This window comes from Monodelphis domestica, chromosome 5 (genome assembly GCF_027887165.1).
Source record: "Monodelphis domestica isolate mMonDom1 chromosome 5, mMonDom1.pri, whole genome shotgun sequence".
Taxonomy (NCBI): Eukaryota; Metazoa; Chordata; class Mammalia; order Didelphimorphia; family Didelphidae; genus Monodelphis; species Monodelphis domestica.
Window position 1 is genome coordinate 223,788,697 of NC_077231.1, and position 27,521 is coordinate 223,816,217.

The 27,521-nt window shown below is 36.0% G+C and overlaps 1 protein-coding gene across 1 annotated transcript in view; it reads left to right on the top strand.

Annotated features, from left to right (window-relative positions):
* The window catches only part of CNTNAP2 (contactin associated protein 2), a 2,768,972-nt gene that overhangs the window by 1,635,765 nt on the left and 1,105,686 nt on the right, over positions 1–27,521 (top strand). The window contains exon 11 of the mRNA XM_007504517.3: positions 14,243–14,349. Coding sequence (XP_007504579.1) covers positions 14,243–14,349 — 107 coding nt within the window. The remainder of the gene's footprint in view (positions 1–14,242; positions 14,350–27,521) is intronic.

Below are 27,521 nucleotides of genomic sequence, written 5' to 3' on the forward strand. Positions count from 1 at the left end.
ATGACATTATCAGCAGTCTGTTGGAAATTTCATACTGGATATCCCCTATGTATATCCAAAAAAAAAAAGATGTCTAAAATAGAATTCCTCCTCAAAAACTACCCTTTTCCGAATTTATTCCTATTGAGACATCTCCATTCTTTGGGTTAGAAAGTCTAACTCTTCAATCTCCCTTTTATACATGACCCATCAATAATTGAATTTTATTTTTAACTACCTCTATAAAATTTATTCAGTCCATTCAATGATGTACCAGTAAATGTTTAGCAAGCAGCTCTGAAAAAAATAATGTGCACATGACCCACTTTTAAGTTGAATTTACATTAACATTTTGTCATCATTTCTTCTAGACAATAAAACAATAGATCAAGCACTGATTGAAATCATTTGCCAATTTCCTATTTTACTTTTATTTATTTTTTATATTTATTTTCTTAAATTCTGAATTCCAAATTGTTCCCTCTCTCCAGTACCTCTTTTATTCCCTGAAAAAGCAAGCAATGCAATATCAATTATACATGTGAAGTCATGCAAAGCATATTTCCATATTATGCATGCTGTACAAAATGTAAAAATAAAGCAAATTTTAAAATCACACCAGTTATACTCAGAGTTCATCATATCTTTCTTTGAAGTTGTATAGCATTTTTCATCATAAATCTAAGAATTGTTTTGGATGATCTTATTGACAAAAGCAGCTAATTATTTTATAGTTACTCATCATTACAATATTGCTGTTACAATATACAATGTTCTCGATCACCCTAGTGCAATTATTAATAATATGGAAATAGGTCTTGATCAATGATACATGTAAAACCCAATGGAATTGTGTGTCAGCTACGAGGAAAGGAGGGGAGGAAGGGAGGGAAAGAACATAAATCATATAACCATGGAAAAAATATCCTAAATTAATTAATTAAATAAAATTTTTCATAAAACATATACAATGTTTTCTTTGTTTTGCTCCCTTCACTTTCCATCAGTACAAATGTTTTCCCATGTTTTTTTTTTCTTAAATCATCCCCTTTATTCCTTATAGCACAATAGAATTTCATCAAAATCATAGACCGCTACTTGTTCAGTCATTCCCCACCTGATTGGCATCCCTTCAATTTCCAATTCTTTATACCAGAAAAAAGAACTACTATATTATCTATCTATCTATCTATCTATCTATCTATCTATCTATCTATGTATACATATATTGCATATAGTCCTTTTTATTCTTCTTTTATCTCTTTGGGATATAAATGTAGGAGTGGTATCATTGGGTAAAAGGGTATGTACAATTTTATACCACTTTGGAAATATTCAAATTATTCTTCACAATGGTTAGACTAGTTTATGTCTCTACCAACAGTAAATAACCATACCTATTTTTTCACATGCCCTCCAATATCTGTCATTTTCCTTTTGGCCATGTTAACCAATCTGGTAGGTATGAATTGGTATCTTAGAGTTGTTTTAACTTGAATATCTATATTCAGTAGTAATTTAGATAATTTTTATTTGACTATTGATAGCTTTGATTTCTCATTCTGAAAATTACTTATTTGTATTCTTTGATTATTTATCAATTGGGGGGTAACTCTTATTTTTATCAAATTGGTTCAGTTCCCTACATATTTGAGAAATGAGTCCTTTATCAGAAAAGCTTGATGGAATCTGCTCCCTAAAGTCCCAGTTCCTTGCTTTCCTTCTAATTTTTGCTGCATTGGCTTTCTTTGTGTAAAAACTTTTTAATATTTAGAATTTAGAATAGTTATAATTCTTGAACATATTACTAACAACATGGCAAAAATATCCCCATAGACTCTACCAGGAACTATATAAAACTCTAGCCAGAATTTTCTTACTTCCATTGGTGTTCTTATTTAATTCATCACTATATTTTTAAAATTAAGTGAATTTATTTTTTAATTTAGCTTTTCTGCTCTTGTGTTCCCTACATCTCCATACAAAGACAAAGAGAGTAGGAAATCACAGACACAGTGAAATTTTGTGTAAGCAGTAGAAAATCTTTTGGCTAGAAAAAGATTTTATTTTAGTTTTTTTTTTCTTAATTAAGAAAGAAAAATAACATCATCCTTCCCTTACACATAACACATAACGATTTCCTTAGCTAAGTAGTAAGATTTGCCCACTGTGTTCTTTTAGCAACTAGTGACATTTCAAACCCTCTTCAGACATGGACTTTGTAGATAATAAAATATGAGTATATAGAGAAATTTTGTCTAAATGTCCTGTCGCTTTTTCCAGAAAAAAACTTTTAAACAAACATTAACAAATCACTTTGCTGTTTTACAAATAAATTTAAAGTGGCTTCATGACGGATTGGGAATTACCTCAAAGAAATGTTTTTCACTATATTGTTTGTTTGTTTTTTTTCACTGGAGACAGTTGATTTCTATATAAGCTGAATTTAACTGTCATTCTTTCCATTGTATTTTTTATTGGGGCTGGAAATAAAATTTCCTGGTATTTAAAGAGTTCTGGAGAATGACAAGAAGTGGATATGTCTCTATCAGTTATTTATTTCTGACAGTGTCTGTTTACTAAAAAAATAGGGGCATTGAATGAAATGATCTATAAGTACTCTTCCACCCCAAAACCTATTACTTTATTTCAGTCTCCAAAGATTGCCTTAAAACACATTAAAATAATAAATAGATATGTTTTTTAACAAGTGAACTTCAAAAACTATTCTTTAATATAGGCCCTCAGTTTCAAGGCAGTAAAATCAGTTAGTTAATTTGAAAATCTTGAACAAGATTAGATTGTGACCCAATAAAGTTATTCTTGCCTTGTTTTCTAGTGACTGCATTTAAAAAAAAAATCCGTGGGCACAAGACTTAATTTTTAAAATTCCCTACTAACAAAGGTTAAACATCATCATAGTGTTTACTATCCAGAACTCTTAAAAATTACAATCACAGCAATTGTTCTCACTCTCTTACACTCTACTACTCTATTAAGAAATTGGCTTTTGGATCTAAGCTATTGTGTGCAAATGGTTGGTTTTGAATCATTGATGCCATGTCTATAGAGTGTGCTGAATAGATGGCCACTTTAAGTCTCTCTTGTTCCCCAAGTCTAACACAGAAAAATGTATTGACTGCTAAATATTTGTTCTAAATGAGTTCTCTTTATCAGCTGTCAACAAGGCAACTAGATAATCTAGTTAGGTACGAAGGCTCTCCTTCTTAATGACATATAGGTGGACAGATGTCAATAGAATTTTTCCAAGTTGGGTCAATAAAATTAGCCTTTTAAAAAACTGCTTAAATGTGGAAAATTTCCATTAGCATCTCCCTGGTCACTGCCTATTTAACAAAGACAATTGGATCTATATTCTGATCTTCAGCTCTAACTTTAATGGCATTTGTAAACAATGACTTATGTCCCAGTTAAACATATTTACCTTTGCTGGTGTTGATAGGAAACAATTTCATGTTGATGCCTGGGAAATAAGGATATATTTATTCTCTATTTATGCCTTGGGAAGATTTTTTTTTCTTAATGCTAATGCTCCCTAGAAGTGATGAGCTCTCTACAGGTCGTTTGTGTCTTCCTGTGTGTTTATGAAACAGTTTCTTCATAATTTATTCTTTTAAACATGACCACATTTAAAAATGTCTCCACCTTCAGGAGGCACCAGTGCTTCTCAGAGGAGACAGTGGAATATTCACTCTCTTTTGGAGGAACTTTGGGGTAGGAACTCATTTTAGAAGAAGAGTTTGTGCCTTTCACATCTATCATTTTAATCTTAATTTTTCTCTTTCCCATGTCCTAAATTCTTTACCAGGTCTTATAGGCATACAGGTAACTCTTGAAAATATTTTTTAAGACTTCTCTCTGATTGACTATGTTAAGTGTATTGTCTTCACACATTTTCATGACTTCAGTAAATCATATCTTTTAAAATTCTTAATGAACCTAATCAGATTAAAGAGAATAAAACAAGAGTTTCCAATAAAGATGCAAAACAACTCACAAACCAATAGTTCTTAATAAGTTCCATTCATGAAGCTCTTTTTGAATTTTTGTAAGTTGTTTCTCTCATGACAAACAGCTTTATGAGATGGTGCAAGCATTATGATCATATCTATTTTACAGAGGCCCAGAGAGCTAGAGCAATGTGTTCTTGGTTCCAGCTAGTTATGTTCAAGGGACAGAAGGAACACAGGCATCCTGATGTAAAGGGCTCTTTTTGTTAGTCTTAAAAACCATATTCCTATCATAGCCTCTCTCTGAGCATGTCTTGTACAGATCTGGTGTTTCAGGGTAATGTAGAGACTGATTTTTAATTGTATCTCTGGAAGAGCTTTATTATATACTTTGATCCAACAAAGCCAAGGGAAATAGAACATGTGATGCTACATGGCCCATTTTATTGAGTAGTGGTTTGGAGGGGTTCTGAATTATTTATCTTCCCTGTGATCATTTCAAGGTTCTTCAAGATCCTCTTCTTATACATCTAACCACTCATAACTCTGTGGCTTTGTCCTGCACATTCTCCTCTCAATCCCTTGGCATTTTCATCAGTAATCAAGCATTCAATTATCATTTCTATGCTGATGATTCTCAGACCTTTATATCCAGTCATAATCTTTCTCTTAAGCAGCTGTGTAGTACAGTGAATAGTCCTGAGCTTGGAGTCAGAAGGATTGGAGTTCAAATTTAACATCAAATACTGGCTGTGTGACTCTGGGCAAATCACTTAACCCTGTTTGCCTCATCTTCATCTATAAAATGAACTAAAGAAGGCAATGATAAACCATTCCAATAGGCTTGCCAAGAAAACCTAAGTGGGGTCACAAATAGACAAACACAACTGAAACAAATGAACAACAACAACCTGTCTACTAAATTCCAGTCCTATAAGTCCAACTTCTTTCAGTTTGCCAATATCAGAATGTCCCCAAAGCATATCAGTCTCTATCTTTACCAACTGAACTTATTGTTTCCCCAAAGACCTGTCCCTGCTGCAAACTTCCCTATTTCCACTGAGATAATTACTATTCTTCCAAGACAATGGCCAGGTATACAACTGAGAATCCATTCTTCCCTCTTCTTTAAACCTCCTATTTAGTCAGTTTCCAAGTCTTGTCAGTGTTACCTTCACAATATCATTTTTATCTATCCATCCTCTTCTCTATCCAAGGCATCAAATGTAATTCTGAGCCCAGCAATGCTACTTTGTCAAGCTGCCATATACTGTCTCTGGGAGAACACTGGTATTATTAAAGAGATGGATTTTTTGTTTGTTTGTATCAGCAAGCATTTTGAAATCTTGAAAGCACAGTATGATGTTTTTAAATTGACTTGAATCTAACCCTTTCACAAAAGTATCTGCCTTAATATGTGCATATTACTCTGTTAAAATATCACCAAAGTAGTTTGTTTAAACATAGAAATTAATAATGAGGACTGATGTGTTTTAAACCCCAGTATTATTATGAAATACTGTTTTGTAGTAAAAAAAATAAAGAACTAACTCAAGAGGATTGGGTTGAAATCATGGTTCATACCATTACAAGTAGATGTGTGCTAAAGGCAACTACCTTGTTAGCAGTAGTTGTTAAATTTTTGCTGTGAATATTTATATCTTGGAAATCAACAAATGCTAGAGTAGTACTTCATTTATTGGTTTGTTGATTGTCTAGAACAGTTATCATATATAAATAGACCACTAGTCATTATATAATGACTCCTTTGACTATATACTGATGGTATTAAAATGTGATACCTATTTTCTATTATTTTTCAAGTATTTTGTTAAATATTTCCAGTTTTTTTAATTTTTAATTTTTTCTAGATTGAATGTCAGTACATTTTCAACAATTGTTTTCTAACCTATTGCAATCCGTGTTCTCTCACTCCCTCTCACTCATCCTCTTCTCTAAGAAGGCAGTCAAAAGAATGTAGTTTGTACATATGTTATTATTATACAGTATATATTTCCATGTTCATCATGTGGTGAAAGAAGACACATAATGTGTACTCTAGAGGAAAATTCATGGAGGAGATAAAATGAAGAATGACCTGCTTCAATCTGCATTTTGACTCTACCAGTTCCTTCTATAGCAGTGGATAGCTTTTTTTGTTATGAGTCCCTTAGAGTTGTCCTAGATCCTTGCTTTGTTGATAATAATTGTCATTTGTAGTTGATCATTGCACTTTATTGTTTTTATGGTGTACAATGTTCTCCTGGTTCTTCACTTCAGATCACTTCATTTAAATCTTTCCAGGTTGTTACTTGTTTGTTGTGTGTGTGTGTTTATCGTGTTTGTCATTTCTTGTAGCACAATAGTATTCCATTATAAAAACATATAAAATCTTGTTCAGTCATTCCCCAATTGGTGGACATCCCTTCAGTTTCCATTTCTTTGCCATCACAAAAGGAGTTACTATAAATACTTTGGTACAATTAGGCCCTTTTTCCTTATCTTTGATCTCTTTCCAATACAAACCTAGTAGTAGTATTGCTGGATCAAAGGGTATACACATTTTGATGGACTTTCCAATTATATTTTAGTAAGATTGCATTCTCACTTAGGAGTGTTGAGGTCCAAGGGAAACCCATGAGCATAGTGATTGACACCTATGGTCTAGTCCTAAGAAAATGATATGAAGAAAATGTTAGTAGTGCAGGTTAAACTTTGAAATATAGCTTGCCTACATTTTTTTTCCCCTAGGAGAACTGATTGTTTAATTTTACTAGCACACTCCCATTTTATCCATCTCTTTTATTGCATCTCTTTGCCTCAGTTTCCTCATCTCAAAATGGGGATAATCATACTAAATTGTTTCCTGAATAATTGTAAAGGTAGTGTCATAGAAATGTGAGGGACTATGGAAATGAAAACAATTATTGTTACTGTGGAGATTCCTGATAATAAAGGACATTCAAATAGCATTTCAAATGAATTAAAAGAAATGGCCAAGCTGGGATGAAAGTAAAGTTCATGTATTTCAGAATGTAAATTTTATTGAGATGACAACTCAAATTTCACATCGAATAACCAGTTAGCACTTTTCCAGATATTTCATGAGTTTCCTTAAAAAGCACACTTTCCATTAAAGGGAGGCAAATACTACCTTGTATATTTTCTATATCTAAGAATCTGCCATTAATCAAAAGGCAATTCAGAGATCCTGGGCATTTATTTCTATGAGACAGGCAAAGGAAAAGTGGAAAGACTACATGTCTGGTCCTGAGATGGCAGACATTCAACCTTAGGGTGACATGGCCCTGCCATTGCTATTTGCAGAGTTACAGTGACTGCTCTTTGATCAAGGCCTATGAAGCACCAACTCAGGATACAATCCGATTATGAAGGAAAATCATTTTGTCAAATGAAATTTCACAAATCCTTTCAACTTTTAGCTACCTAAACCCTTCTAAAAGATTCAAGGACACTGGTACATAGAATTCTAATGATTTGATACAAGACATAATATCTGCTTAGAGAGAGCTTTTAGTAATCCATCAAAAAGTGGGGTTCAGACTCAAGGCTAGCCCAATCCACTCCTGTCTGTCTCCCCATCTCCTTCAGCATTTTTTCCTACTTGCCCATTCCTTGGGCACTCAATTTTCTCAGATATGCTTCCTTTCTGCTTAGGGCTTTGTTCTCCCCAGAAGTTAAAGCGTCATAATGGATATTAATGCTTTTTTGAGTTCCTATGACTATTGTTATGCTTTTTCTGGGTTTCCATAGCTCTATGCTCTTGGGAATTATAGGGAATAATTCAATAAAATATTTATGTTAATAAAAGTACAGTGATGATGAAGGCTTGGACTTCCCTCATCTGCTTAACTGAAAACTAACAAGTCCTAAACTAGAGTGCTATAAGTATGTTGTGACCTTTCTGGGAAATATGCTATAATTAGGAAATTTTGTTTTTCTCCAAAGATTCTTTCTCTTTTTGTACTTGTTCTTCAATGATAGCTAGCTATTCAGATAAAAGAATCTTTGATGACGTGTTCATTGATACTGAGGAATAGGGGATGTTCAAGGAGGACTTGCCTCTCTGGTGTCAGGTCCTAAACATCCCTTTTCAAAACTGTTCATCCACCTTTGGTGTGGCCCTTTTACCCAAGTCTCACCTTGGAACAGGCTAAAAACAAGTTTGAGGGTACCAATAGATCTTAGTGAGATTGTCTACCCCCAAAATAGGAAGATTAGCTCTAAAGAGTGAATATAATGATACAATTTGTCAGTATCAGAGAGTACTTAAAAGGGACCTATTTCAAGAAAAGAGATTTCTCTTAGAATGCCTCACATCATGCCACACAGGTGGATGGATACCTATTTCACTTAGTGATTAAAATCAATTCTGGCCAAGTCACTGTGATTCATTAGTGACATTTGGGTTAAAAGTTCAATTTAAGATTAATCATGAAGCAAATCAGAGTTTTCCTGAAGCCTGGGCTTCTTGGAAGAATTTTGTACCAATGGGAAATGGGGACTCAAAAATAGTTCTGGAGAACATAAGAACGTAATTGGCATGTGGAGAGGTGCTTCCATTGGAGGTTCTGCTCCCCAAAGGCCCAGTATGGTTAAGATTCTGTCTGTGCTTTGCTGATCTACAAATATACTACAAACTATACTTTGGCTTTCACAATGAAAACATAGCAAAGAATCTCAAATTATTTGGGGAAATGATCTATATTTCTTACAATAAAACAAGCATTTCTTCTTGGGGGACTTCATTTCATTTGGCGTGATTTCCCACTTTTATACTAACATGACAGAGACAGTTCTTTTGTGCCTGCAAGGCATGGTGCTATTCAGAGTGAGTCTAATTTGTATTTTATTTTCTGAAATCATTTTAATTTGGTTGGTAGGAGGTCCTAATCTTTTTTTAATATGAAGATACAAAATCAGGGGTTGTAAATTGCATTTTGAGCCCAGCCGATTTAAAAGCAAAATGTATTTTACCATTAATGAGGGAGAGCTAGAGCTGAGCAGAAGGAAATTGGAAATTAGAAAGAGAAAACATTTTAAGAAGAGGGAGTGGAACAATTGCAAGTAAAACGTGAAAATCCACATTCAGATTTTTCACATTTAGAGAAATCTTTAACTGAAATTCCATAAAATAGTTATGTCAATGTCTCAAATACTACTGTGTCATATCAATAATTCATAAATAGTATTTTCAGATTTACAATGGGTTTTCTTTCCAGAAACCTTGGGAAGTAGATAGTGCAAGGTATATGAGAAAGTATTCTATTATTTTTCTTTTAAGAATATTTTTTGTTATATGAAATGATTCTCTGAGCAAGGGGAAGGAAAAGGATTCTGGGAAAAATTGATAATATAAAATTGATGATTTAAAAAAACAAAAAATATTAAAGAAAATATTTCATCATTCTCACTTGATGATTATGTATGCTCCAAGTTGTTTATTTGATTTTATTACATGATATAAAAGGCCACATAAAACAATGGATAGACAGCTGGCCGCAGAAACAATAAACTTGGGCTGAAGGTTCATCTCTTATACATACCTGGTATGGCAGATCATTTAGTCCCTCAGCACTCCAGACAGTTCTCTATAGCCATGAATTATAGAGCTAGCCCCAATCTGCCTTAACAGAGTAAGTTTCCTCCATGGAAATACCTTACAGCATTACAATTACAGGCATAGACATATATATATATATATATATATATATATATATATATATATATATATATATGTTCCTTGTATGTTCTTGGTTATAAAGGTTTGAGTGGTTATTCTGTGGATTCCTCTGGTTGAATTCCAGTTCTCTTTGGTTGCATAAGTGTATTTGGCTGGATGTAAATCCCCTCCACAGATACAGATCAGTGTTTTATCTTTAACTTAGAGAGCTCAAGGGGGCTGATTAGGTGACTTCCCCAGGTTCACATAGTTCTTAGGACACAGAAGCAACACTTGACCTAAGGTTTCCAACTCCAAGTCCGGTGTCTTCCACCCTAATAGTAACCTGAATTAGAGTTAACTAAATTTAGCTTTCTAAAACATTAGTAGGGAAAAAAACTGCTGTTTTCAAAAATACATAAAGCATTGTAATGCCATATTTTTTATTTTTTAAAGTCTGTATCAGAACTTACATTAATAAATATGGAGCAACAAAAGCCATGGTGGAATGATTCTATCCCATGGAGATCTGGGCCAAGACTATCTAAAATAAATTAGTCATGCTTTGGTTTATCCTAAAGGCCTAAATGCTCACCTGTTCTGCTTTTGTCTCAATAAACAACAGACAAGCTGTTTTCTACATTAGCTGTCTTGGGGCATGTCTCATCCTCCAACCCGCTCCAAGTAAGATAGATCTTACCCTTGAGATACTTGTTTTTCTATCCTAGCGTCAGTTTGATACAGTCTTGTGACTGATTTTAATCCAACTCTGAATCCCTGAAAATGCCACAAGACATATGCAATTATCAGCAGGATATCAATCAAACAATATGTATTAAGCATCTACTATGTGCCAGACATATTGATGCTAAACATCAGGGATACAAAAAGATACAAAAACCAGTCCCTCCCCTCCAAGGGCTCCTGATGCATTGGAATTACCGATCTGCTGGATCTGGAGTGAAGAAGGTACATGGGTTCTAATTTTGCCACTACCACTTACACAAAACAGCTCTCTCCCGTGGGCCCCATTTTCACTTCCCTTAGTTCATATCACTTTCCTTCACTCATGTGCAAACTAGCCTGGCAACATTTCTTCTCATAGGTGATAGCATTTGCATTTGCACAGAGAGCTCCTCATTTTGGTATCTTCTCTTCTTATCTTTCACTTTGTAGATTCCACAGCTTCCTTCAAAGTAAAGGAGAGGCACTACTTCCTGCCCATGTTACTTACTGGGGTGCCAAGATGGAATGGAGGGTTAGTCTGGCGGTAAAGAGAGAAAGGGAGAAAGAGTAGAGACCTCCACTTTCAAAGCAGGGTTCAGGGGAGACAGCTGCTATTTAAGTTGGCAGAGTGAGTAGTTCCACCCTTCAGCCTCCTCTCACCTATGGCTGCTCAACCCTAAACTGCCTCTTGACTTCCCTCTACTACTAAAGTCTTTCCTCAGAGAGAAAGAGAGAGAGAGAGAGAGAGAGAGAGAGAGAGAGAGAGAGAGAGAGAGAGAGAGAGAGAGAGTTACTCTCCCCCTTCAAGCTGGAACTAGTCTCCACTCACACTAGAGCTAGTTGGGGAAAGATGACAAACTTGATTCTAACTGATCAATTTGGGAATAACACAGGGAAATGGCTGTGGGAAGGGTTTTTATGAGGAAAGAGGGAAAGGTGTCCCTATTCTAGCTACCCTTACCTTCCTCCTCAAGTTGGGGTACCCAGGCCTTGGCAGCCTTGGGCCCCTGAGAGATTCAGGCTTGGATGACCCTGGTCTTGGCACCCCTGGGCACCACTCAGACCCAGAGGACCAGGAGCTGTCCAGTGATCTAGTCAGATGCTGGGTGTCTTCTCCAACTGGCCACTTCAGTTGGGAATCAGTGGGGGGAAGGGTGTCCAATCACCAGGAAAAAAGATGTAAGTCTTTCATCAGGAGCAAAGTCTTGACCAGCCCTTTCCTTAGGCTGTCTCAGGATTGAGAGAGCGCTAACTGCCTCTCTCTCTCTCTGACAGAAAACTTGCTCTCCCAAGATTCCAGAACATCCTCTGGAGCCCCTCCCCCACTGTGGCTGAGGCTCCATCAATTTCCCAGACTGTAACTCCAGTTCTAGGGTTTGAAATATCTATCACAACCCTCCACCTTTCCCCAAGTTGCAAATGTTCTCTTCCTCTGGAAAATAATTTCTCTTTTGCTTTGCATCAGTTCAGTATTTTTGTACATTTTAAATATCATTAATCACCATTAAAATGTAAGCTCCTTGGGAGTAGCACCTTCTATTTTATTCCTTTTATCCTTTATGTCTAGCATAATATCTAGCATAGAGCGAATATACAAAGCATCACAAAACTATTTTTCATTTTTTTGTTTGTTTAGGAATCTGTATCAGAGCTTAATATAGTGTTTATTGCATCCTTGAACAAAATTTAAAGGGTTGGACCACATAATGTCTAAGGTCCTTCTAGTTCAAAATTCTGTCATTGAGCTTTCCATACAGAGTTATTTCTATACCTCCTTTCCATCTTTGCTTATGCTGTTCCCTGTGCCCAGAACATTCTCTTCAATCTCACTAACTGGTTCAGTATTGCTTATCTTTCAGAGTTTCTGATAAAATGCTAACAATTTCAGAAAGTTTTCCATGATGTGACAACCTGATGCAATCTGTCCCTTCTATGAACTCCTTTACCACCTTGTATCCATCTTAGATATTTTTTATATTTTCTGGCCTAATAATATTATAGTGGTGTAGATATTACTTCATCTACCCTAATGGAAGTAAGGAGAGAAGGAACACTTATTAACACATATTGCCAGGCATTATGAATACATTATAGAAATTATGCCATTTGATTTTGTTCAAGATGAGACTGTGGCAGCAGCTAGGTGACTTGTAGATAGAGTGCCAAATCTAGAGATGAAAGGTATTGGGTTCAAATCTGGCCTCAAACACTTCCAGGCTGTGTGACCCTGAGCAAGTCACTTAAGCCCCATTGCTTATCCCTTCCCACTCTTCTACCTTGGAACCAATACCCAATATTGATTCTAAGACGGACAGTAAGAATTTTTTTTTTAAATGAGACTATATTCTTCTAGTTCTCATCTCTCTTGACATAGTGCTTTATGTATAAGTGAGCATGCAAAAGACCTTTGATTCCCCTGGGAATCCTGGGAAGTAGAATAGAAGATAAGGAATTTGCCCAGGGTCACATGGGCAATAATGATCCAAGATGAGATTTGAATTTAGTTCTTCCTGACTCTAAGTCCATTCAGCTATTCTGCTTTTGCACATGGCTAGTTCTTAACAAATATTTGTTCAATAAATTAATAAATTCACCCTAGTGTTGATGGATAAACATCTTCTCCCATCTCTGTCTCTATTCTCTATACAAAAGCATTGAGCTGGCAGAATTGTGCCTACCTGGTCTCTGACCAGTGTTAAATAGTAAATAAAACACCAAATCTTTGGCAACCAAAAAGAAATGGTAGGTCTATGGTTATGTCTGTATCTCTAGTAGATCTCTATTCATAACTTCATTTAGAACCAAATTTATGAATATCCACATGATGTCATCAAAGAGGTTCTGGGGCAGTATTCCCTTCCCACTTCTATTGCATATCCTTCTGCCATCATGGTTTCATTCATTTGAATCAAGAAGATTTTTCAGTTTTTTAGAGTCACCAATTAGAATATAGATAATGTTGAAAAAAGTCACACATTAAACCCTTATCCACTAATACCCAAAGTCACAAAACCATATATTTGGAACTGGAAGAAACCTTTGATGTGTTCCAATTGACAAACATTATTTATAGATAAGAAAACTGAGGCCCAGGGAAGTTATGTCTTGCTCCTAACAACTCAGTAAGGTATGAGAACTTGGATTCCAACCCAGGTCCTCAGACTCTAAATTTAGCATTCAGTCGAATAATACCATGTTGCTTCTATTGGTCATCAATAAGTTTTATGAAGGAATAGAAAGATTGAGTTACATTATGGGTTACCAAAGGAAGGGGTGGTAAAAGAGAAGAAAGGACTATCAAAAATAAGTTAGAGCTCCTGAACAATTTTGCCAAGAAACAGCCTGGTACAGGATATAACCCTACAATTTCCACTGGTTGGCATGTTCTTTGTGGTTTCCATTAACTAGTAGGCATATAAGGGGTTTAATAAAGTAGGAATAGTATACAAAGTCTTGGTACAGCCTGTATTATAAAAGATCTGCTTGCTCTGTCTAGCTTAGTCATACCATGGAACATACCATAGAGATGCTAGGCAGTTTATCTCCATCCTCCTCCCAAGAGAATGACAGAGCAAGTATCTTCCTTTGTGTAGAGACAAGAAAAATTTTCAACCTCCAATATGCAAATGCATCTTCCAACAGTTTGTTAATTTCTGCTGTTTGCTCAAAATTGGGAAACACCAGACCTGTGATACATCATCTTTTGTACAGTTGGCACCTTCCATCATGAATCATATTAATCTGCTTAAACTAACAAGGATTAATTGCTTCAGTAAGGCAAACTGGCATTGAAATGATATATTGCCCAGGCAGCTTGGAAGTTGGCCATTCATAAATCTTGTTTGTTGGTTGGTTCATTCCTGTTTGTCTCTTGTTTTGACAGATGTGTGCCCAATCACTGTGAGCATGGTGGTAAATGCTCCCAAACCTGGGACAGCTTCAAGTGCACTTGTGATGGGACAGGATACAGCGGGGCCACCTGCCATAACTGTAAGAGCCAATTTATCTCACTTTACATTTGTAATTACATGAGAATCCCATGTTTTTTGTTTGTTTGTTTGTTTATTACTGCTATAAAACATAGAAGTCTGAGCCTGAATAATTCACACACTGGAAAATTAGCACCTGTGTGATCAGTGTTTTGCTCAAAATAATGCTTGAATTTTCAAAATGCACTTTACAAGGCTGAATGACAGAGAGAGAGACAAAATCACCATATTTAATAAATGCGTTGTTTAGATTACCCTGGTCTTGGCAGAAATAATTGATACTGAGAATATCTGGCAACATTGGCTATAGAGTTTGGAAACTGATTGTAAAGGTATGATGGGCATGATGTGTCCAATGATTCTTAAGTATAAACGTCTAAAGGGCCAAAAATTCACTGTGAATATGGTTATGCATTATGCCAAGACATTGAAGGCACTTGATAAAGTTAAATAACAGCAAACAGAAAGTTATTTGCCCTAAAAGAAGTCAGAAAATGCATCTCTTAAGCTCTAATGAGTTATCATGCAAAGCTATATCTGTTACTACCTATATAAATAGTATTTCAGATATTGAATTGAAGGTTCAATGAATGTTTTGTCATGATGTCCTGAAATATAGTATCTTTTGATTATAACAATAGACAGATTGGAAGATATTTTGAGATGAAGTATAAAAATGAACAGATTTTGCCAAAGAAATCTGATAAGTAGACCAGGAGGAGCTTTAATGGTAACCAAGAGGAAAGATTCCAATGGCTAGATAGCCATTTTTATAACTTTCTGATGCTCACAAAAGCAGGATTTTATTTTGAGACACTGGGAGCTGATCTTTGTAGCTTCATTTAGCCCTCTCTGGTAATGTAGCATTTGCTCTAAGTATATATATATATGAAAATGACAAATTAAAGGAAAAGATCAGATAAGAGATAAGAGAGACTTGAGGTTCTTTTTTTAAGTTTACAGATTTTTCTTCGATTAGGCATAGATGATAATTAATATTTCAATAGTAAAGGGAAGTTCAAGTCAAAGATATTCCTTTAACCAATTTAGATTGACACATGCTTTGTAATTTCTATTTTTTGAGATGCGCCTTGGAATCTGGAAGTTAAACAGATTGCCTAGCATCACACAGCCACTATAGGTCAGAGATTGAGCAGGAGCTCAAGTCACCCTGACTGAATCTGGCTCAGAGGACTGAGTTCAGTTGACAAGACTGTGATCAACTGATTCACCCTTATGCTCCTGGATGAAATTACAGAATAAAGAGAAAGTGAGAGAAAAAATAAAGGGTTGGTTCAATTACAAAATGTATGTGGAAGCTGGTAGGAACAGTGAAGTATTAAGGTCTTTAAGTAGAGTTAAGCCTTCATGACAGTCCTTTAATCAAACTTGATAGAATTATAGGATGATTGATTAGTCATTGGCTGGTGAAAACATCAGCTGGGTGTCCTTGTTGGTCTTTAAAAACCAAGATAGCACCTGAGGAGTGAGCTGAAGCCAAAAATAGCTCCGCCAACGAAGAGCCTGGGTAGTTAAGAAAAGAGATCCTTTGGAAGTAGAACCCAGCCCTGAAGAGGGCAAACACACTTTTTGCTTTTTGGTAGGGGGATGATTTCTCTCCAGTTCTCTCTCTCTGGGTGGGGCGGGGGGAGGTCTTGAAGCAAAGCTACTCACCCAGAAGGAGTCACCTGTCCAAGAAAAGTACAGGAGAGTATAGCTACCCACGCAGGTTGAGAAGGACTAGATCTAGCAACTAGGAAACAAGATGAAGAGAGGTACCTTTTGCAGGTACCTTTTGCTCTTCCTCCTGAGGCTACGTGTCTTTGTGGGAGACTGTGTCTCAGGTTTGTGGGATAAATGTTGTATAGTTCTTAAAAAGTTATCTCAGCAAGTATCTTTTCTTTGAGCTAATTGTATTTTCTGGATTGCTATTAAGAGTAAATTTACAGATGAGAGCTCGTGAACTATCTTGTTTGAGAGTGTGGACCCACTAGGTACCTAGAACCCAAAGCACTGGTCTTCCAGGCTACCTAAACCATGAGTAAGAATTGGAGGTAGCCCAGTGTGAACACTGCATATGAAATCCTAATGTCTTTAAAGTTATTACTCCTGAAGAGGAAATTAGATATAAAGAGAGGTGAAACCAAAATAGTTTGTACAATCTATAATGTAGACTCTACTACTATAAATACCACTAAATGGAAATAGGTGCTAACTACCCATCAGAGTCACTAATATAACAGTGACAGGCTGGAGATAGATAGCTAAATAGTTTGATTGATTGTTTACCATAGTAGTGAATACTTTTAATAATTTGGTTGCCAGACTGATGATACTGGGGGGGGGGGGGGAATTGAGTTGAAATCTAAAAAAAGTGTTTTTTATTCTTAAATCTTGTAAACCTCAAAATTCCTTAGACTTATAAATGTTGGAAATTTCACCATTGGGATATTTCATACTTGGAAAATTTCTTACTGATAGTCTATTGGAATGGGAACCCCATTGGCATGGGAGGTTCCTTCTCTTCCCTTCTTAAGATTACTTTAGGATAGAAACCTTTTGCTGAACAATGGAAAGGACTTTTGACCTATGCTTAAGCATAGAACAGGAATTTCTTTGAGTCATGATTGATTTTAGAATTGATACAATGGAGATACTTGGAATCAATCTCCACCCTATTCAGTCCTAACAGGATTGAGTAAGGGCTGCAGCCTAGATCAAAATTTAATTATTCTAATCTCTACCCTACTCAGGTTAACAGGATTTAGAAAGGGCTGTAGCAAAGGAGCAAAGATTTAATCATTTGAAAATATGACCTTCAACAGACATGTGCAAAGCCTCTGGGCGGTCCTGGGTTAAGCTAGAGCCTCCATTGGCACAGGGAAATTGATGGACAGTGATTGGTAGATGTGAGAACTGAGGGGAGGCAACTTGGATGGTTTCCTTAAAGATCAGGGGGGTCTGAAGACTCCGGGTGGTTGAGAAGTTGGTCAGTGTGGTTCATGTGGGCTCTGAGAAGCTTGCTCTGAAGGAAGCTGAAAGTGGGGGCCTCTGAGACTGTTTCTCCATTTTGGTCACGTGAGTAATAGGGACTGATCTTTTTTCTTTGCCCCAGCTATCTAAGGGCTTGGGCCTTTTGGCCCAGCCTAAACAGAAGGGGTATTTAAGCCCTATTCCCTTCTCTCCCTTTTTCTCTCTCTCTATCTCTAATTCCTTTCTTCCTCCTATTGAAATTAAACTCCATAAAAGATTTACTGCTGACTTGAGTTTTCATTTAGGAATTACATAGCTGAATTCCTTGGCGACCTTAAATTAATATATATCAGTCTTTTAAAGTGATTCCCTTGTAACAATCTGCAAAGAACTTGCTCTGTGATTTTGAGAAAGTTAATTTGCCACTTTGACTCCCAACTTCATCACCTATAAAATTCATCCATTCAAATGAGATGTCTAGAGTTCTTTGATCTTTTAAGTTAAAAACACCGATTTATTTATTTAGTAACTACAGCAAGCAAGCAAAAAACAAAGCAAAACAAAAAACCCTAAAAAAAAACCAGCAACATCAATGATCCCTTCCTGAATACCTCCTTTACTTCAAGTCTAATCCTGACCTCTATGTTTCTCACCTGAATTAGGTAATCTTCTGATATTGGATCTCATTTGCTCCCTATGCTTAGTGATTGATGTAGGATTCAAACTCTTTTGAATTTCTAGCTCTGAGTTTCTAGCTCTGTGACCCTGAGTAAGTCACTTGCCTCCTATCTCAGGTTCCTTAGCTGTAAAACAGAGATAAGAATAGTATCTAAAGAAAATACTGTGAGATAATATTTATAAATTACAAATGATTAAAAAATAAAAAATATACCAATATGAAAATATAAAAATATATATTATTGTTACTATTAAGAATAATAACAACTATATAGAGATATGGAAAGATTTCCCAAATGTAGTATCACCTGAGCTAAACCTTAAAGGAAGATTTGTGAGAGAGGAGTGAGGGGAGGAGTGTATTTCTAATTCTGGGTATGCTTATATTCAATGCACATAGGCAGCAGATAAAATGGTGGTTTTAGGAAATGCAATAGTTTGGTTGGAATATTAAGTATGGAATTATCCTTGGGAAAAGTAGACTTGGAATCAAGGAAAACCATTTATAAAATTGCAACAGTGTTATGAAGAAAAAGTTTGGTTTTTTTTTTTAATTAGCGAATTCTGCACAGTACAATGGCCAACTGCCAACAGATGGAAGACCTATGTAATAGTCCACAAGATCCACTTCCTGTCACACGTGCGATACACTCACCTGCAAAATGACAAATACATTTTTGACATGGTTATGATGGAAATTTGTCTTGACTTTTCTAATTGAGAAGAGGAATGGTAAGAGAAAGAAAACAAATACCTATTAATTGGAAAAAATGGATTTTTATTTTATAAAGAAAGAAAAGTTGGCTGTGGCCATAATACAACAGATCCTAAATGTCAGGTTAGAGAATTTATTTTTTTACCTAATAACAATTTGGAGCCACTTCCAATTTTTGAGCAGAGAAGTGACATATTCAGATCTATGCCTTTGGAATTTTTTTTTTGATAGATTAGTAAAAAAAAAATGATGGATTGGAATGGAAAGAGTCTGACAGCTGAGATCCTAAATGGGTCATGGCAAGTAAGAATCTTGAGGAATTAGACTATCAGGCTGAGCAGAGGGCATCAAGTACACTGAAATCCTCAAATTTGAAAATAGGAGTTGGGGCAAGAAGGAAGAGAATCTGCCGGGTACTTCATTCCATGAAAAAGAAATCTGGTTCTTATTAATTGTGTGACTTTGGACTAGTGACTGAACGTTTGTGGGACTCAGTATCTTCATATAAAAAATTATATGACTGGACTTAGTAATATAAAAGGTCCCTTTCAACTCTGAGATGATGATGATGATAATAATAATAATAATAATGATAGTAGTAATAGTAGTAGTTCCAGTAGCAGTAGTAGTAGCAGTAGTAGTAATAGTAGCAGCAATAGTAGTAGTAGTAATCGTAGTAGCAGCAGCAGCAGTAGTAGTAGTAGTAGTAGTATTGACATTTATCAAGGTTTAATGTACTTTATGACCCGTGAACTTTCCAACAATGCCATTAGGCAAATACTAAACATACTACTATTTTTCTTCTGCAGAAATCTTCAGAGAAGTTAAATGAGTTGTTTATAGTCATGCAGCAAATAGTGTCAAAAAAATATAATTTTAGGTTTTCATGATTGCAAAATCAGCATTCCTTAATCATACCCCTCTGCTTTTCTAAACTCAGCCTTCCTGTGGCTCCCTTAACCTCATCACAGCTTCATCTGCCTTGGCCCTTGTCTCATTTGATCCCCCATGTGATATAGGAGTGTAAAGATCTGCCAGGAGCTAGAGAGAACTCAGAGATGGTGCAGGAGCCGGGCTTCTTTAAAAGATAAATTCGGAACAGAAAATAAAGCTTATGAGTGAGTCTTAACTCAGCATTTTAAGTGGCTAAAGGTTTTAAGACCTGTAAAAGTCAAATGATATTTTAATGTGGCATAATGCCTGGCATACTGGTGCTGGTATTTTGTTCCCCATCCATTGGTCCTTAGATAAGCAGCAACAATCTACTTACTGGTTGGTTTCTCATTGATTGACTGTTTTCCTGAACCCCAAGTGGGAAGGGTTTCTTGGTAAATAATTGAATGACACTTGAAAGAAGATGAGGTGCTACTTACTGAGCTCTTATCTAAGCCAACCACGTTAGTCAGGGCTCAAAGGCTACAGGCCTAGGGTGCAGAGTCGTGCTGAGTCTTACTAGTCATGTTTTAAAATCAGCAGTAAAGTTTGAAAGAAGTAAAGCATCAGCATCAGGGAGAAAAAGTCTTGTCCCTCTCCTTTAATCAGTGGTGCTTATAATGCCTGTAAGCCATCGCTATTTAGGTCACTAATGTTACAGGTTGATTTCTCATGGGTATTAGAATCCTTTATGAGACGTTCAGAAAGGATTTTAATGTCCACATGTCCACTTGTGGAACAGTGCTTAGTAATGAGAAATATTTCACTGGATCATTTAGGCTGCCCTCTGAATGTGTATCAGTAAAGTATATCCATCAAACTCGGGAGCATGAACAAGAAGAGGGTGGAAAAAGAAATGAGGAGGTGGAAGGAGGGAGGAAGCAGAGGGGAAGATAAGACAGGATTTGCCTGCTGGAAAGAAGTATAAGTCAAGCTAAAGTAATATTTTTAAGGGGTTTTCCCACTGGTTAAAGCCTAATCTCTAATATAACATAGTCAACTTCCAAGATCTTACCATTCAGTTTTAAAACATTTAAACACTTTTTTTAAAACAGTAGATTAACTTGATCAGTCAGGGTGAGAGAAGGCACTATTGAGGCATAGAATTTTACAGCTAGAACAGGCTTAGAGAACTTCTACTCCTGCTTGGTGATTTGATAGATGAGAAAAAAAAAACTTTCAATTTTTTCCTCTTGTGACATATTCAAGTAGTTCTCAGCTTGGAGTCAGGATGAGAATATACATATCATTTGTGGAGGGAGTTTCTTCATCATAGAATATCATAGATTAGTGAAGTCATAGATCCAGTTCCTATACATATACCAGTCTCCAAATCTCTCTCTCTCTCTCTCTCTCTCTCTCTCTCTCTCTCTCTCTCTCTCTCTCTCTCTCTCTCTCTCTCTCTCTCTCTCTCTCTCTCTCTCCCCCTACCTACCTACCTACCTACCTATCTATCTACCTGACTGTCTGTCCATCTATCCATCCATCTATCCATCTATCTATCTATCTATCTATCTATCTATCTATCTATCTATCTATCTATCTATCTATCTATCTATCCACCTGTCTGTCCATTCATCCATCTATCTATCTATCTATCTATCTATCTATCTATCTATCTATCTATCTATCTATCTATCTATCTATCTATCTATCCACCTGTCTCTCCATTCATCTATCTATCTATCTATCTATCTATCTATCTATCTATCTATCTGTCTGTCTGTCGGTCTGTCTATCTATCTATCTATCTACCTACCTACCTATCATCTACCTGTCTGTCTGTCTATCTGTCTATCTACCTGTCTGTCCATCCATCCATCCATCCATCCATCCATCTATCTATCTATCTGTCTGTCTGTCTGTCTGTCTGTCTGTCTATCTATCTATCTATCTATCTATCATCTATCTATCTATCTATGTATCTGTCTGTCTGTCTGTCTATCTACCTATATCTGTATGCACTACACACATATTTATATACATCTCTATATTATGTATGTATTGAAACTTACCCCAAATAGAAAATAATAAGGCTGAGATGTGATAATAGTGAAACACCATTTGATCTCAGAGCCAAAAGAGTGACATTTGAGTTTACTGGACAGCAACAGTGTCTGGCCTGTACTTCAAGAAAGTCGCTTGCAATTGGGTAGAGGTGGTATGACAAAGAGGGGAGGTTTGGGGACTGGAGACCAATGTGAAGCCTATTGCAATAACCATTTGAGAGGCCCTGAAGTGGGGTGGTAAATATGTGTGTGGAGGGATGGGGACTGATCTGAGGTGTGTGTGTGTATGGGGGGTTAACTATGTAAGTAGAGAAAGGGGGACAGATATGAAAGGTGAAACAAAGACAGAAACCAAGATTTGGCAACAGAAAGGTTTTGTAGAATGAGTAAAACTGAGGCATAAAATATGACAATGAGAATATAAACATAGGCACCATGGCAGATGGTGGTATATTCCGAAGAAATGGGAAGTTTAGAAGAAGAGAGAGCATTTGGGGCAAAGGTAATAAATTCTGGTTTAAATATATCAGATTTGAGATGCCTATGGGACATCAATTTAGAAATGTGCAGTAGTTGATAACTAGGGCCTGGAATTTAGGAAAGAACCTTGTTCCTGCTGGGCTGATAACCTCAGTGATAACCACAAATGATCCCAGGTCAATTAGTAGAACATCAGCCAGCTAATAACACGGAGGACAGTCTAGAAATGAAGCTGCTGATATGGAATTCTGGAGTGGTATTCACTACTAGAAAAGATCATGTTTAGGGAAATTCTAAAATCTTTTCTTTGCAAGCTCTTGCAGTGGTATAAAGAAAACATTAAGGCCAAGAAGGATGTACTTCCATCTGCAGATAGTTGATGAACACAAAGGAGCCATTCCTAATAGCACTGGATCATATGTCTGCTTCGTAGAAAATGTGCACAATATCTAGTAAAAGATTGTGACTCTTGAAGTGTCCAAAACTTGGGCCTCTGGCAAAGGAGACTTTGAAACTATTACCATTTACATCAGATGGAATTATTTGTTTTTTGTTAAGAAAATTTTCTTTTTTGATGCCTTTTAAGATGGTTTGTAAATTGGAGGTGTACCAGACCATCTAGTGGAGTATATTTCCCGTTTCTGGAAGGGGGAAGAAGTCATTATATATATGTAATACTTTTTTCAAAGGAAATGTGGATCCCTTTAAAAACATTACCAATTTTTGCTCTATTTGGGGGTGGTAGTAGTAAAATCATTATTGTTTCTGAATGAACCCCTTATTCAACCTCATGGTAGCTCCAAAACAAAACACTCCTATTTAATAAAAATTAATCATGTTGGATAATAAAGACCTCATTTTGTGATTATAGCCCTTGAATTCTCTGACTGACATGGGGGCATATGGTTCACTATTCTATCTATGAACTCATACTCATTCACTTCATTGTTTTCCTTTATATTATTGTGGGTTAGCTGGGCTCTTAGTGCCATTAATGCCTTTTATGCTATACATTTGTTAGTTTCCTAAAGAAAGGGCATGGACCATGTCTTTTGTTTCTGCAACCCCCACAGGAAATCACTCATTAAGCTCATAAAAGATTTTCAAATAATTAATCAATATTGTTCAGGTGGTACATTTTAATCTGGACCTCAAAAATTGACTGTTACTTCTCTGTACTCCAGAATTTGGCTTCACTCTGGGTACCTGGAGCCATGAGTACACAAGGGTGTTCAAAGAAATAAACTGATTTTGGAAAGGAATAATAAAAGGGATGGTTCAAGAAAAGTAGGGAAGATATATAAATGTGTGTTCATACATACATGTATATGTATGTATGAACTAAAGAAAGTAAGTAGAATTAGGAAATTTTATACAAAAATAACAATAGTGAAAAGATAAACAACTGTGAAAGTCTTAAGAACTCTAATCAACTGCAATTCCAGGGGATTAGTGATAAATCAGGCTACTTGGAAGAGTGGAAAATAGGCTTAATGTACAAAATGAGTCATATCTTTTGGGCCAATGTGATAATTAAAAAATTTTTTTTTTATTTTTTAAATTAATCTATTTAGTCAATTTCACTTAAGAGTTGAATATTTCCTATCTCCAACCTCTTTATCCTTTTGGTGTATTGATGTTCTCCCCCCTCCTGCCATGAGCTTCTTTGTGATATATAAATTTACCCCCTTTTGGTTTTTTTTTCCCATTTCTTTTAGTATTAGCCTCTTTTTTTAGCTCTAGTTGTATATATATCTATATCTATATCTATCTCTATATACACATATATATGTATTTATGCATACATATATCTCTATATATATTTATGCCTTGGCATTTCATCCTATACAGTTTGTCACTGTTCCCTATAAGACTAATTCTTCCAGCTGCCCAGGTGATAATAACAATTTTTGAGTTACTGATGGCGTCTTTTCTTATAGAGATACATATCATTTTAATTTATTTGGTCCCTTTGAAAAAAATGTTTTTTGTTTTATTTTGTTTTTCTTTTTTCCCTCTTTTTTAATTGCCTTTTGATGATTCTCTTGAGTTCTGTTCTTGGGCATCAAGTTTTCTGTTCAGGTCTGGTCTTTTCTTTACGAATGCTTGGAATTCTTCTATTTTGATAAATGACCATACTTTCCCCTGTAAGAATATAGTCAGTTATGCTGGGTAGTTGATTCTTGGTTGTAGACCTAGTTCCCTTGCTTTCTGGAATATCATATTCCATGCCTTTAGGTCCTTCAGTGTAGATGCAGCCAGATCCTATGTTATCCTCACTGTGATTCCATGGTATCTGAAAGACTTCTTCTTAGCAGTTGGTAGGTAATATTTTTTCCTTTGATAGTTCTGATAGTTCTTGAATTTGGCTATAACATTCATGGGTGATGTCAGTTGGGGATTAAGTACAGGAGGTGATCTGTGGATTATTTCAATCTCCACTTTTCCTTCTTATTCTAGAATATCGGGGAAGTTTTCTTGGATAATTTCCTGTAGTATGACGTCCAGGCTTTTTCTTTTGTTATGGTCTTCTAGTAGACCAATGATTCTTAAGTTGTCTCTCCTGGAACGATTTTCTAAATCTTATGTTTTGTGAATGAGATGCTTCATATTTTCCTCAATTTTTTCATTCTTTTGATTTTGTTTTATAGTGTCCTACTGCCTTGTGAAGTCACGTGCTTCTAATTGTTGTATTATGATTGTTAAAGACTGGATTTCATCCCTGGATTTTTGGTCATCCTTCTTCTGATCTGATTTTCTTTGGAGGTCATCTTTCATTCTCTTTGCCTCCTCTTTCATCTCGTTTGCCTCATTTTCAAGCTGATTAATTTTGGCTTTCAAGACACTTGTTTTCTGTTTCCAGATGACTTATCTTGCTTTTAAAGTTGTCTTCAGTCTCTCTTAATTGTGTTTTGAATTGTATTTTGAGTTCTTTCAGAGCCTGTATACAATTCACTGGGTTTTCTGTTTTGTTTTGTTTTTTTTTGCTTGGAGTTCCCTCATTCTTCCCTGTTCTGTTTGCTCTTTGTTCATTGCCTGTATAGAAGCTATTGATTGTAATTTCTTTTTTCTTTTCCTGTTGTTTGCTCATATTTACCCCTTCTTTACTCTGTGCTGTTGCCTGAGCTCTTGCTCCTCTCATTTTTTATTTGTGGTTTGGGCTTTTCTTTCTGCCTTCACCCTTGGAGTTTTGTCAGTAAATCTCTCAGTGCAGTCTGTGGGGGAGGGGAGTTGGAGCTTGAGCTTCTCTTCCCTCTGGAAGCTTTGATGGGATTAAGTCCAGAAGTCTGGGGTGGTGGAGTTTTGGAGTTTGAGCTTCCCTGTCCTCTGGAGACTTTGATGGGATTAACTCTGGCTGAGTTACTGGATGTGCCCTGGGGCCAATACTTCTGCTGCTTCAACTATGCCTCCCACTCTGTGCTCTGAGTTTCTCCTCTATCTGCTTCCCCACTTCCTGTGCTGTATGCTCTGAGCCTGGCACAGCTTTGCCCGCAAGGTACTACCTCAAGACCTGTGCCTTTGCCCACCCAGAGGTTCTAGCTGCCGCTAGAGGCTTAGGGCTCTAGGTGGAGGAGGGGTCCAGGGACCTTCCTTCTTCTTTCCCCTGAAATCAGAGTGTTCTCAAATTCTGGCTATTGGGGGCGTACCTTTTATGTTGAGTCCAGCAGGAGGGTTCCTTGACTCTGTCTTGTTGTTAGGTTTGATTTCTGTCCCATAGCAGCATTTAGTTTGAAATCCGTAAGAAAGGGTTTTCAGAGGTCCAAATGTTTGCTGCCTCTATGGCGCCTTCTTGACTCCACCTCTGATAATTTGTTTTGTATGAATATACATATGGTAGTTTTGTTTTCCTTTTTCTTTTCCCTCAAGGGAAGTAGAAAAAATACATTTTAATTAATAAAATAATTAATTTGAAAAATAAAAGCAAAGAGAGAATAAGAGAGTGGCTGGTTCACAGTTTCTCAACTTCTAGACCATTAATATGTATCAAAAATGCCTTTTTATTTATAATATGGAACATACTTTTCCAATAGCCATACATTTACATTCCCTATTCAACATCACTCCTAAAGCTTTAAAAATCATTTGATCAATTACTGAAGAAAAATTAAAAAGAGGTAATTTGCTCACATCTTTCTTGGAGTAAAATTAAGACAAGATTTGGGGTGAGGTGAGTGAATACCATTAGCAGTTATAAAATCTTCATGTCTCCTACTAAGGGACATTATAAGCCATGCTCAGGTCTATAAACAAATGATTGATTCTTATCTGACCTAGATATTTCATTTGTAGTTCTACCAGAAGTTTATGCAGGGAGAATGAAGTGTCTACAATCTAATAATGATTATGTGAATAGCCAAAAATTCAAGAATGAAAAAAATTAACAAAACACTACTAATGCCAAAACAAGTTCTTCACAAACCTCTATAAATTGATATTTAAAGAAACAATCTTGCTTTCTGAAATATTTAGTTGTAAGAGCATTAATTTAAAAATTATACATAAAAATGCATCTCATTATTGCATAAATGAGTTACTGTAGATCTTTAATAATCCATTTTATGTTATTTTAACACATTATACATGTAAATAATTTAATTTAAAGTGCAATGAAAATGAATTTATCATCCCTATTGATGATCAAAGAAGCCTACCAATATAATATGTGCTTTATCAGCAATCATAATTCTGGTGCTTCCAAATATACTAAAACACAACCATCTAAGTCAGGGGAAAAAAAAAAAACAGATGTAGAAGGGTTGCCATCTTGAAAGGAAATGAGGACATATTTCTCTGGCCATTGACTGCCTAAAATTGTAAAAGCCAGGGTTCCAAAATAGAAAAGGGAGGGGGAAAATGAAGAATAAACAAGGAAATCCTCAAGGAAAGAGCATAAGAAGATTCAACAGATCCACTGGTGACAGCATTAAGCACTAACAGAAAAGAGGTGCCTATCACAAATAACATAGATCCTTCTGTACAGAGACAAAGGAGAATTGGTTCACAGTAATCTGTCAAGGTATTTATTTAGCAAAGCAATGAGCCAAACTGTAACACGATTCTATATAAAAAGCCATGATAAGAGTATGTAATATGTGCTTACCTATGAAATTGATTATGGATTTCCAGTGAAAAGAAAGAGAAATATAAATTGTGTTGTGATTAAAAGAGGAAATTGAACTTTCTACTATGCTTCACAGAGATTTGAGATTTAAATAGCAAGAAGAGACCTTAGAGTTCATCAAGCCCCACCTCTCTTTCACACATGAGGAAACGAGGATTCAGAGAGGAGATAATTTACTGACTGTCACATAGTGGCAAGAATCCGATTTCATACACAGCCCTGAGATTGTAAATTCTGTGCTCCCTCTACTCCCCTATGCTGCC